The sequence below is a fragment of the Trachurus japonicus genome, chromosome 12, assembly GCF_045865225.1.
Source record: "Trachurus japonicus isolate A0001 chromosome 12, Traja_1.0".
Taxonomy (NCBI): domain Eukaryota; kingdom Metazoa; phylum Chordata; class Actinopteri; order Carangiformes; family Carangidae; genus Trachurus; species Trachurus japonicus.
Genome location: NC_140918.1, coordinates 22,089,728 through 22,102,695, shown reverse-complemented (window position 1 = coordinate 22,102,695; position 12,968 = coordinate 22,089,728). Strand labels below are relative to the sequence as shown.

The 12,968-nt window shown below is 40.2% G+C and overlaps 1 protein-coding gene across 1 annotated transcript in view; it reads right to left on the bottom strand.

The window, feature by feature from the left end:
- The window catches only part of musk (muscle, skeletal, receptor tyrosine kinase), a 35,502-nt gene that overhangs the window by 12,020 nt on the left and 10,514 nt on the right, over nucleotides 1-12,968 (bottom strand). Inside the window, exons 2-12 of the mRNA XM_085793844.1 lie at nucleotides 11,461-11,587; nucleotides 10,883-11,034; nucleotides 10,582-10,709; nucleotides 9,944-10,085; nucleotides 9,700-9,824; nucleotides 5,918-6,077; nucleotides 5,463-5,469; nucleotides 2,866-3,129; nucleotides 2,583-2,776; nucleotides 1,967-1,990; nucleotides 1,734-1,822 (exon numbers count right to left, since the gene is read on the bottom strand). Coding sequence (XP_085649970.1) covers nucleotides 1,734-1,822; nucleotides 1,967-1,990; nucleotides 2,583-2,776; nucleotides 2,866-3,129; nucleotides 5,463-5,469; nucleotides 5,918-6,077; nucleotides 9,700-9,824; nucleotides 9,944-10,085; nucleotides 10,582-10,709; nucleotides 10,883-11,034; nucleotides 11,461-11,587 — 1,412 coding nt within the window. The remainder of the gene's footprint in view (nucleotides 1-1,733; nucleotides 1,823-1,966; nucleotides 1,991-2,582; nucleotides 2,777-2,865; nucleotides 3,130-5,462; nucleotides 5,470-5,917; nucleotides 6,078-9,699; nucleotides 9,825-9,943; nucleotides 10,086-10,581; nucleotides 10,710-10,882; nucleotides 11,035-11,460; nucleotides 11,588-12,968) is intronic.

Here is a 12,968-nt window from a genome sequence, read left to right as displayed (position 1 = left end):
TTCTTGTTTTCCCCTTGATCTTTGTGCTTTGAGTCATGTTTGTCTTTTAAGTTAAGGACCAATTAGTGTGTTTGATAAAAGTCATACTTTTGTAGGGATTGCTGGACCATAAACCCAACTGTAGCTAACTGCTACAGTCCACGGAAGTACTGCTACTCCCTAACAGTAGCTTAGCCACACATGCTAACATGTGTGCCCTACATTGCAAGTACACAAACACAATGTTAAATTAATTCCCTATACTTTTCCATCTGTTTTATTTTTTGTGTTATTCAAGTTTGTATACTGTTTCAACATGCAGAGAAATCAAAGCTTGACAAGCCTTCCATATGTTCAGGGGCTGAAATAACAAAACTATCTGATGAATTTCTCCAGAAATCACTACTAGTTGACTCGGAATTCTTGAGAATATTTTCTTAATCTCTCACAGTGCAGATGAACAAACACACTGCTAACACTCTAGGGTAAATTTCAACTGTAGTGATAGTGTAATCTATGCAAAATACTAAAACACTCACACCCACAGGCCTCACTGCCAACCTGCACTGCAACCTGCAGAAGAAGTGTTTGTTTTTCAAGTGTTTTCAGATTAGAAATCAAATTTATTAAAGACTCAGACAGTCAATATGCTAATAATAATTATCTCAGTGTGGGAAACAAAAGTAGTTCATTTCAGTTTTGTACATTGCAGACTATGCTAAATGTAATATTCATGTGGCCCAATGTGCAGTGTGTTTCCCACTGTGGTTTGGGTTGTGTGTGAATGGAAAGTGTATGCCAACATCGTGTGGAGAGACATGTGTGGAGGAAGACCAGAGACAATGTGCTAATACTTCACAATCACATGAGAAAAAATTGGTTCTCTCAATTTCATATACAGTAGACGTATATACAGTGTGTGTGCGCGCGCCTGTGTGTGTGTGAGACAGAGAGAGTGAGTGAGTAACTGTAAGAGTGTGTGTGTTGGTGATGTTGTATGTGGAGCATATGCGTGTGAAAGCTAATTGCTTCCAGAGGCAGGATGTGACACGATGAGCCCCTCCCTCTCTGCTGAGTTGGCACGCGCACACACATACACACACACACACACACACACACACACACACACACACACAGCCACGCACACTCAACAGGAGAGTAGTAACAGTTCACCCTCACAGACCCTCTCACTGACCAAATCCATAAAAACATAAGGGGGCTTTTGGGCCACAGGGAGCGTGTGTGTGTTTGTGTTTGTGTGTGCTCGCGAATGCACTTGTAAGCACTTTTGTGTGTTTTTCTGTTTCTGGTTAGAGGTCAGGAATGTTTGATATAAAACCGACCAACCACACGCAACATATCAGTCAGGAACTGCTTGTGGTGGTAGCCTCTTTATCAATTACTAAAGATTTTTCCATCTTCATTTTGTGGTGGCTGCAATTGATTCGTCATTCATTAACCATAGCTACTGAAGACTCAACTTAATCAAACCAATCTTCAAAGCATGCAAAAAAAAGAAACGTTTGCACCATTGCACAATGAAATTCCCATGAGAAAGTACTGCAGTTGTTACATATTAAACCAATTTTGCTCAATTTTCTGTCCTTTTGAAATTTCAAATGTGTCCCTCATGCTCTATTTACATGTGGTTATCTTGTATACGCACTGCATATTTTAGTTATATTCAAGTTTATATGTCTTGCACCTGTGAAGTGATGTTGCATTGCAGCTTTAGTAACTTATACACACTCTACCTGTTGGCTCCAAGGCTGACACGGTGTCCCAGACCTCGTCATATTCACACTGCCTTGGTAGAAACGCCCTCTGTCATTGTAACATGTCGCTGTTGATACCAAACAGAGAGGATATAGAATTATGAAATATATTACCATGTGTTAATATTGTCTTTTACATTACAATACCTATTTAATAAATGAGTTATTCAGATACATATTTGTGTTGCACTTGAAATGCCTTTTATACTTACTTGTAATTTGATCTTTCTTTATGTCTGAAAAGTAAACACGTGCAGATTAGAAGCCTTTATTATGAAGAGGAATCGAGTATTCTGTAACTAATCTGAATAAAAAATATATAATTGAGAAATCAAAACAGTGCTGAAGGTCATTCCAGAACTTTTAAGATTATATTACAGAGCAAACATACACACATCTTTGCATGGATACATTACCCCCACACACACACACCTGCAGCTGTAAATTTTGGCTCAGTTCAGTAGGGACCTTCTTAATGGCTTCATCAGTATCTGTGACTAACAGTGTAGCAGTGAATCAGGCTCTATTTTGCCTTCAGCATATCAGTAAGTGCACCAGGCCAAACTTGTGCTTTTAAATGTGCTCCATTTCCTCCCTCCTAACTGCTGTTAGAGATTGCTGTGAGCCAGCTGTTTCTTTATCAAAGAAGTTAAGAAATTCAAATAAAGCAAGTGGTATCTAAATTCATCTGATCTTGAATGGTCTGATCTTATAGATTTAAGAAAATGAGCATGGAAAAAGAAAATAGTTATCCCACACAGAGATCACATGATGCTGATTTAAGTTTATGCAGTAGCCTTCTTTTTGTCCCAGTCAGGGATACCCTACCTACGAAGGGGACATGTGTACAAGCATCAGGGTCTGTGTGCAGACTCGGTAAGGCCTGACAGTTGGGCACCAGTGAACCGGAGGTGTGGGACCCAGTGACAGAGCTGAAGAGCCCAGGCTGGACCGAACCGCTGCTCTCCAGAACCAGCCACTCCTTATGGCAGTACAGCTCCTTCACTGCCAGACAGTGTTCTCTGTGTTATAAAGGAGGGGGAATAGATTCATTTCTTCATTTATTCATATACTGTTTTAACTAAGTGGACCAAGTGAACACAAGCTATACCTGCAGACAGGTTTAGGTGCAGGTCCTAACCCTGATGGGTTGCAGTCAGGGAAGGAGGAGTGGCAGAGCAGTGAGCGTATTGCCGGACTACACAGCACACTGAGCCCCTCAAGCTCCGTCCACCAGGTCTGAACCAGGTACTCCTGCATGTCCTCGGGGTCCGAGAGGGAAGAGTTAAAGAAAACCAGCGAATCATCTCGCAGGGTGGTGCGGCAAACGTCCCCTCGGTAGGCGCTGCAGTAGCCCGCGACGCCCTTATAGAGTCTGTTGGAAGGAGACGCATACAGACTAATGTTAACACACTTGATAGTGAGGTGTGACTGTTTAACCCTTTGTTAAAGAGTGTTAAAGAGGGCTGTTTATTACCCCCACCAAGGAGGTTATGGTTACCAAGTATCGAGCGCACTTCTTTAAATAAACATTTAGGGTTGGCTCCAAAAGTGAGTCAGCACCCATACTCCCTACTCCCATGTTAAAACGTCCAGCTTTACAGCAGTACTAAACATCCCACATATATTCAAACCTATATTAAAACCTATAGGTTTTAATATAGGTTTGAATATATGTGACATACATAAAATTGGCCGTTTTCATATATACGCATATACAGTATGCTAATATATATGCTGCATATATGCACAGATAAACTGCATATAGGTTTCATATATGCACATACATATACAGTATATCTTATATATCCTTATGAGGATATATGCGCATATATGAAACCTATATGCAGTTTATCTGTGCATATATGCACCATATATTAGCATATATGCGTATACATGAAAACGGCCAATTTTATGTATGTCACATACAGTATATTCAAACCTATATTAAAACCTATAGGTTCTTTCCCTGTGGGATGTTTACAGCCAGGTACAAAAATAGCTTTTGTCTCTAAAGCTATACTTCCCTCCTTCATGATAGGTATAGGGGGGTGAATTTTCAAAGTTTTCATAATTAAAAGTGTGGCAGCTTTGAGTGACAGGTGGGTAAGCATAACAAGCCAGCATGACCCTCCCCTTTGCCCATTTTTGGATTAACTCAGGGAGTTCAACACATCAGTCAGTGGTGAGATGACAAGAGTAGAAAAACTCACTCTGAGCTTCAAATCCACTCCTCAGAAACCTATATAGTATATGACGTAATGGGGGCTTGTCCAAATTTCAAAAATAAAATGTACTGAACCTAAAGCTATTACATTTTGGGGCAGATCCAGATCATTTACTCTGAATCTCAGGTCTGGTGTATGTCATTTGACGTGGGCCTTGGCTCAGGAATAGGAGTGAATAAACAAGTGAATAGTTATTTTTGCATTATGTATTCAGAGCAATCAATCTTTTAATTCTTTGGCTGACTGAACTTTTTTGTAAAAGTTTGTGAGTTTCAAAAATACCAGGGAATGGTCCATGAACTGAAATATCTTCTTTAACATCATCCAGATGTTGAACTGGTTGCAGAGGTTTCATATTAAATGACATCCTGTCTGCCTGCTGTTGGGGCTTCCTTGCTGCCTCTTGCTAAAACAGGTCAGTCGTACACACTCTACATAAACCTGCCCGTCTGGTACTGACTCCCTGTGTTCCTGCCCATCTGTCCGCCTGCCTGGTTATTCAGCTCTTATGTCTGTCAGACTTCCAGCCTGGACACGGTCCCATATTTCTTTCTGTCTGTTTCACATCCAGGGTCTTTCTTCTTCTGCCTGCCCATCAGTCTGACAGCCTTCACTCCTCCTTTCTCTGCTTGCGCACACACACACACACACACACACACACACACACACACACACCAACAAAACTTACAAAGTCCAGATGTCGCCTCTTGGGGAGCTTGGTGCTTTAGCAAAGCTCAATTCAAACACTCAAACCCCAAGCTGACCGGTAAATCTATCAACCCCATCATCCCATCATATCCTTCTTCTCTCCGCTTTCTCTCTTTCTTCTTTGCTCTCTCTCTTTCTATATCCTTTAAATATATGCTCCAGATGTGGTCATGAGTTGGCAAATCTTGTAAGTAAACCTGGCCTTCTTTGCCTGTCTGAGACCTTTCTTCATTTTTACCTCGAATATTCTCATCAGGCATCCCAAGGCCAACATTCTCTTTTCCTTTATTCTTCCTCATACCCTTTTCTTCTTTCCTCCCCCTTTCTATCCATCTCTCATTCTCTCCCTCTGCCTATCTCTCTTTCCATAGTTACATAGTCCAGATGTGGTAACAGGGGGTTGTGCTGTGGTTCAGCAAAGTTCAAATCCAACTCATACCATATGGGTGACTGGGAAAACAGCTCACTCTTGGCATAGCAGGTTTATTGACAGAGCATGCATATTGTCTTCAGCTGACCCAAAGGAAGCAACAGCACTTAGTGTCTCCAAAGACTTGAGCAAACACAAGTGGGTTTTTTTGTGCCCATATCAAATTTAATGGTATGGAATGCATAATCCTTCTGATTCAAACCGCTTCAAACGTTTCTCTATAAACTCGTGAAAAACGAATTGTTGAATTGTGTGTGTTAAATGAAATATAGCACACACAGAATGCAAGGAAATGAAGCATGTAACACTTCATAGCTGTGAAGCACGGATCATTTCTCTTACCTCCACTCTATGGGGAAGTGGCAGTATCCAGAAGATGTCGGTTGCAGGAGCGCGAGCAGGAGGAGAGGAGAGAGAGAGATGAAAATCAGTCGTAGCTGGAAGAGAAACCAAACCATGGTGCTCCTCTCACCCACTCATAACTAGCTTTGAGGGGACTGAGGGGACAACCAGGTGGAAGGACAGTGCATGTGTGGTCAAGGGTGGAAATGGTATGTGTGTTGTTTACGTGGCTGTGTGGATTGGTATGGCTGAAAGGCATCAGCCAAATGGGGAAGACACCAAACAGCTGAGGCCACACAAAACTACCCCACTAATATAACCGGCAGCTAACACAACACAAGGCCAAGCAGGAACAACAATAACAACACACAGACACAACAGCCACACAGAGAGAATGAGCTGTCTTGGTTTTGTAACATTTGTTACAGTGTGGGATGGAAATGTTACCACTGTACCTGCGACTGTGATTCTAGCAGTTGCTTTAACGGTGTTGGCTCCTGCGCTGTGTCTGTTGGAGGCCAGGCAGGTATACAGAGCCGGCTTATTCACTGTCACTTTAAGAACGGACAGAATCACCTCTCCCACCAAGGTCTCTTCCACTGATGCACCGGAGATCTGATAGGAGAGAAGAAAGAGGGCAAGGGTACATGAAAAAGAATTTACACTTCAAACTGCATTAGGCAGATCACTCTTTTACTCTAATTCCTTTGTTATGCCACATGGTGGGAAGAACACCACAAGAGCCTACAAATCACACGTTTGACATTTTATGGGCTTGTTAAAGGGATAGTTCAACATTTTGGCAAATCGGCCCATTGCCATAATCACTATAGTCATAGCAGTAGGTTTGTTACCTTTATTTGTCTGTGCAAGCTATCTTTAGAACGACAGAGCAGAGCTGTGAGCTGCTGTTCTCAGAGCTACGCTACAGAGGCTCATGGGATTTCTTGGTTTCCCTTGGTTTCTCATCAAACTCAGCAAATACACAATCCAACAACTTCACAACGCTCTGGTGGACAAGTTGTGACCTGCACATTCACCACGCTATGGGATAATAACAGAACGTTACCAGACAGAGTTATTTTAGAGGGAAATTCATGCAAAACCGCTGATGCGCATTGTCTTCAGGGACAGTTTTTCAGCAAGCAGTCTCTGTATTTACCTCTAAAACAACTCTGTCTGGTAACGTTGTGTTATTATCTCATAGTGTGGTGAATGTGCAGGTCACAACTTGTCCACCAGAGCATTTTGGAGTTGTTGGATTGTGTATTTGATGAGTTTGATGAGGGAAACCAAGAAATCCCATTAGCCTCTGTAGCGTAGCTCTGAGCAGCTCACGGCTCTGCTCCGCCGTTCTAAAAATAGCTTGCACTGACAAATAAAGGTAATGAACCTACTGCTATGAATATAGGGATTATGGCAATGGGCCAATTTGCCAAAATGTTGAACTATCCCTTTAAGTTGATATCCAGGACATGTTAGTAAACCATTTCTTTTTTTTCTCTGTAAATACTGGGAAAAATGGCTTCTTAGCTGCTAAAATCTAAATCTTTACCATGTTCTGAAGACTTTGTCTGTTTGCCATCTGTTTTTTGTTGATAATAGCTCCCTGTCGTGTGAGCAGTGACACTGAACAATAGGAATAAGGAAAATAGGAAAATCTCCCCCACAAGGCTTATATTATGAAATTTAAGAATTTTATTTGACAATTCCTTTGTGTGTAAACTGCTCACACGCTGATTATATTTATGTCTCACAGGTGTTGAGTTGATAAAATTAAGTGCATGCACTGTACTGTATCTGGCATCAATATAACCACGTGTAATCATTTAAAAGATTTAAAAATTGCCTGGTATTCACACTTCACCGATATAGCCAGATGACACCTTTTTGTTTATAGTCTGTTTATTCTCACTTACCAATATATACAGTTTATAAATGATATATGTGAGACATCTGTAATGTGTGTGTGAGTGTGTGAGAGAGTGAGTCCAGGTGTTGATGTGCAACGTGTCTATTTGAAGTTGTGTCTGATACCATCTGTTTTTATGATGAGCTCTTGTGCAGCCCCCGCTGGATTTAATGACCGCAACAAGCTGCCAGAAAAGCAGCTCCCACAGTCATTTTAATCAGCATACACACACACTCCCACACACACGCATATATATACATAGTATTTACAGGCATTATGGGCCTGTAATCACATTGTAGTAAGCACTCAAGCATCCTGCATGAGTTAGACCGATGTTCACTGACCAAACCCACCACACACTTGCTGCTTATTTTGATTTTGTCAGATTGTATCTAAATAGAGCATTGTTCTCTCTTCTTCTAAGACACCATCTCTCCTGAGTATATGTTACAGTAAGTGGAGAGCTTGCTGCACAGGGATACAACGGCTCTGTTGTTTTGTGTTACATAAATGCACGCATGCACACAAACACACACACACAAATAAATAACACTCTTATTGCTATGAGTCATGAACAATGTTTTATGTTGTCGCAAAACCATTGCAGTAATTGTGATTAAAGGGACAACGAGGAGTTTGTATTTGGTTATAAAAAAGTCTCATATTAATGTGGATGAATCTACGTAACTCACACTTGTTAATGGCTCCATTTTCGATGAATATATTGTTTTGTCTCTATCGTTATTTTGTTATTATTATTAGTGGTGGAAATGCTGGGCGAGCCGACCAGCGTTTCCTACTTTCGGTTTTGTGGACGCTGGCTGGCGGGTCTTGGGAATAACGCAGCCGAATCGCCGTTTATAGTCGGAACTATGACGGTATGTGATCGTCTTCGAGACCTCTGACTTTAATTCTTGATGAATGAAAACATTTGTGGCAAAACATCCGTCTTGCGCCGGTCCGAGAATTTCACTGTGTGCACAGAGGCTCATGGTAAATGTAGTGTGAAAACATTTCGCTTTCCAAAACTCCTTGTTGTCCCTTTAAAACCAAACCGTCACTGTGACTCACATGTTAAATATGCTCATAACATTATTAGGCTTAATCCATATTCAACAACTGAAACTCTGTTTAATTATTGTTTGTTTATGTTCTCAATACATCACGCAGCAGCCCTCTCTGAATGTGTACAGTATATATCCCAGTGATACCACCTTACATCCCTGGACTGTCTGAACGTCATGCCAGAGTCTTCAAATCATAACTTGGCACTCCCCAGAAACCACTCAACACTTTAATATATTAAGAACCCAACCTTAGAGATACGTGTTTTTTTGTTTGACGACAACATCATAGCACTCGCTCACAGCCCAATTACAGCTGATAACACTGTGTATTATTGGCTAAATGGAAGGCAATCTCTTCAATCCCCTGTCAACATAATGAGAATTCCTTTGCTGTTTATATCACTGATCCCATGGCCAATCTTAAAGCATGTGTGTGTGAGGGAGAGTGACGGAGAGAAAGGATCAACAGACACAAGTGTAATTTATTTTATGTGTGTATTACAGCGCACAGCATGTGTGTATTTGTGCTGCGAGCGTGCTGGTTTCCCTATTTACACTTGATTATGCACATGACTACAAGGAGATAGACAGTATATAAATCAGAGCACTGGTGTAATGCAGGCCATAAAGTGACAGGTGTCTCAGCAAAAACCAATTAACAACAGCGTGTTGCTTCAGCTTTTACTTATTAGCAATTAGTCTCCTAAATACTTATGCTTGTGCAATTGTGTTCTTTGGAGCACTTCGGTGTAATTTAATCTCAGATCTATGAGGAGGGTGATTTATAAATAAAGTCGTATGAGAGCATTTCATGAGGCTTTACTTGCTTTCCTGTCTATCTACTCTGTTATTGTCACAGCTATCCCATTATGTAAGGCTCTACAGCTGACAATGTGTCACAATGTCTGCTACGTGATAAAGTTTCTCTGATTGCTGGCCGAGTTGTCTGACATTCCAGCCAAACTCAACCACTGTAAAGGAAACACAATCGCAACTATTTATGAGAGTTGAAGTGGATTTGGGAAGGCACACATAGTTGGATGGATGAATGGATGGATGGATGAGAAGCAACAGGAATTCAGATTTTAGGAGAGGTTTTTTGCCCCAAAATGCTGTTTTAGAGGCTTTTCAACATTTAGAGACACATTTATGGGAATGTACTGTAATGGCCTCTCAGATTCTATGAGACAACAATGTTCACGTTTAAACATAATAAATGTTGGGAAAAAGAAGAAAAAAAAACACCAGCTGGACTTACCGTGTTCCCATTTTCCAGCCATGTGATGGTGGGGATCGGATTCCCTGTGGCGTTACAGTCGAGTGTAATCTGGCTGCCATACGCTACTCTTTTCTCTTTTGGAACCCGCAGGATTCGTGCTGGAGCTACACACAAGCACAAAGCACAATAGTTTTGATATATACAGACACAGAGTTACAATGCAGCTAAACTTTAATGTTCCACTGTGCATTTATATATAAGAATAGAGCGTTGAAATACATACCCTGTACCTCTATGGTGACAGGCTTTGAAAAGGCCAAACCAAAGCTATTCCTGGCCACACAGCGGTACTGTCCAGCATCCTCCTTCTGTATGTTATGAATCTTCAATGCACCATAGTCAAGAATGGAAACACGGTCACTGATCTGGGAGAGAATTATGTTTCCTTGTTAGAAAGCATCAAATAAACTGGAATTACCACCTCACAATTGTATACCTTTACCAGTTGGACTAATTTCATTCATAGACCATTTTGTGACCTTTTGCAATACAATTGCTGTGGCAAGTCTAGGTTCATGCTTAAAAGGTGTTTCTGTAGTCATCAGGACCTTGACCTTTGACCACCAAAAGGTCCAAATGCACATTTCTAAAAGGATTCTCTTGAAAAGTCCTCGAGACACTTAATTTACAAGACCAAAACCACAATTTTTGAGGTCATCATGATTTTGACCTTTGACCTCTGAAATGCAGAAATATCATCTCCACAGGAATGGGACAGATGGACCAATGTACAGAAAGACAATCTGAAAACTATTAAACAACAGTGCACTACTGTCCAATGGTTATTTAACAGACTAAATCAGTGAAAAGCTTCATGTGACCAGAAACCTTCCGGCAACCTCCTACTGTTGTTGTGCATACCTTGATAAGCTCATCATCTTTGAGCCAGGTCACATCTGGTTTGGGATTGCCGAGGGTCACACAAGGTAACACCGCTTTGGATTCTAACAGGAGGGTTAAATTGGTGGGGTGGCGTTTGATCTGTGGTTCTGATGTAGAGAAAGACAAGAGACAAGACACTGGTTTGAAGTGGTTTTGAGCCAATGCAACCGTGTATTCGTTTGCACTTTAACTGACTTGTAGCATCTCCTAAATGTTTTAAAATATGAACTCAACTAAAAACTGGACTGCACTCTACGACCTTGGTGGAAACCAGACATACTCATTTTTAGCTGCAGTGCTCCACAGCTCTTGGCTGGCTCTCCGATGCCATTACTTGCGATGCAGCAGTACTCTCCGTTGTCAGACTCTCTTACATGAGGGATGATTAGCATCTGTCCCTGCTCCCTGGTCATGTACCGGGGATCATAGTACCTGATGGGACAAAAAGGCCTGAGGTGTGAAGTGGTGAACATTTAACTGAGATTTTTAATTGTCTAAAGTAGCTTATCTAAACTTTACATGAAACAATTTGTTTACAGGATATGTTCACTTTTGTTTGCCGCTAGTATTACTGATACTTTATACTATGCAAATATTAGTATTTTAATGGCCAAAATCATTTTAATGGCAATTGTTATGCTGATGTTAATTTTAGTTAGCCAATAAGCTGCAAGTGATACTCACTAATTCTATTATAAGAATTTGCAATGGTTTGATTTATATAGTATTTATATATTTGCAGTTGCATTCAGACATTGTTGACATATCCCCGCTATATATATATTTTAAAAAAAATCGAAAGAAAAAGACAAAATTAAATTCTATCTTCAGCATGTGGTTTGTTTGGTGAAGACTTACATGATGGGGTGGTTATTCCTGGTCCAGGTGATGTCAGCAGGGGGACGTGACTCCACTTCACAAATGAAGGTGGCGTTGTGATCCAGTAGTACATCCACTGTTTCTAATAAGGTGATAATGCGAGGTGCTAGGCAGGGAAGATACAAAAACATTAAAACATAAGTTACAAAAAATCTATGAAAATGTTTATTACAAATCTAATACAGTCTCTATAAAGAATAGGAACAATTTGATTTTATCAGTCTCCTGTAACCAGAGAAAACATTGATATTGGACCTTTTGAGTGTAGCACTGAGCTGAATCACTGAATGAGAAGTTTTCTGCAGAAAAATACAGTAATCACCAACATTGGTTTTGGATGATGGGAAAGTGGACTGCAAACTGAACAACACATCACAGTCTCATTCAGTGAACTGCAAACAGCTGTATCTTTTCGGATAAATAATTTGACATTTTTGGCATTCCTACTTTAGACTGAGTCATCTGTTTTAGTCTGTCAGTGACCAGCTCAGTCTGTGGATAAATCAGACATTTAGAGGTTACAGTTTTGACCTGAGCAGAAGAAAGATGGTTGTAGGTGAAAGAGAAAAATCCCAACTTATTTGTTGAAATAACAATCAAGAGGTTTCCACATTTGAAGTTCTTCTGAAGTTTGTTATAACTTTTTTTAAGATAGATAGATATATAGATAGATATACTTTATTGATCCCAAGCTGGGAAATTAAATTATTATTCAAGCATAAAAGGAAGCAAAGACAACATTGAAATTTAAGGTTCAAGGACAGGTTTCATTCCCAGTGCACACATTATTCACTGCTTGATTTCAACAGATGGTCTTTGTTAGAGGAAAAATGGCAAATTACCAGTTTTATGTACAGCAACTATAAATTATTACAACCACCTGTTCTTTTTCATGGTATAAACCATGTGAATCCAAAGTAAAGATGTGATCAATATTTATTTATTTTAGTAAGCTTCAATCCTGAAAAGAAGAATATGGAAAATGAGAACAGAGAGATTATTTTCAGGCAAGTGAAAGGAGGATGAAAGGAAACAACTAAATAAGGTAGTTTAGTATTTATTGTTTTACTCTGGGTGAATATAATAAGGAAAGAAAATGAGAGGGAGAATAAAAACAAAAACATGTTGACAGGGAAAGGGATGGAAGAAGATAGTAGTAGTACATGGGTGAGTCAGGAACTGTTTATACTGTATGTGGATTCAGATCAAAGACATCAGGGTTGCTTTTGTAAACTCTGCATGAACTATGAGGAAGAAAAGGCAAAATAAAGAGAAGAGATGTGAAGAGAGGAATGGAGCAGAGGCTAAAGAACTAAAAGAAATGATGATAAAGGAAATGATTTTAGAGGGTTTAGAGGACACTGTTCTTGTTTAGTCTCTTGTGAAACAAAGATTTCACAAAACATCTAGAAAGCCAGCCCACATCCTCACACTCAACCCAAGGTCATTAAGGCTCATGAACTGGTGGAATGAAAGTCCTATAAATC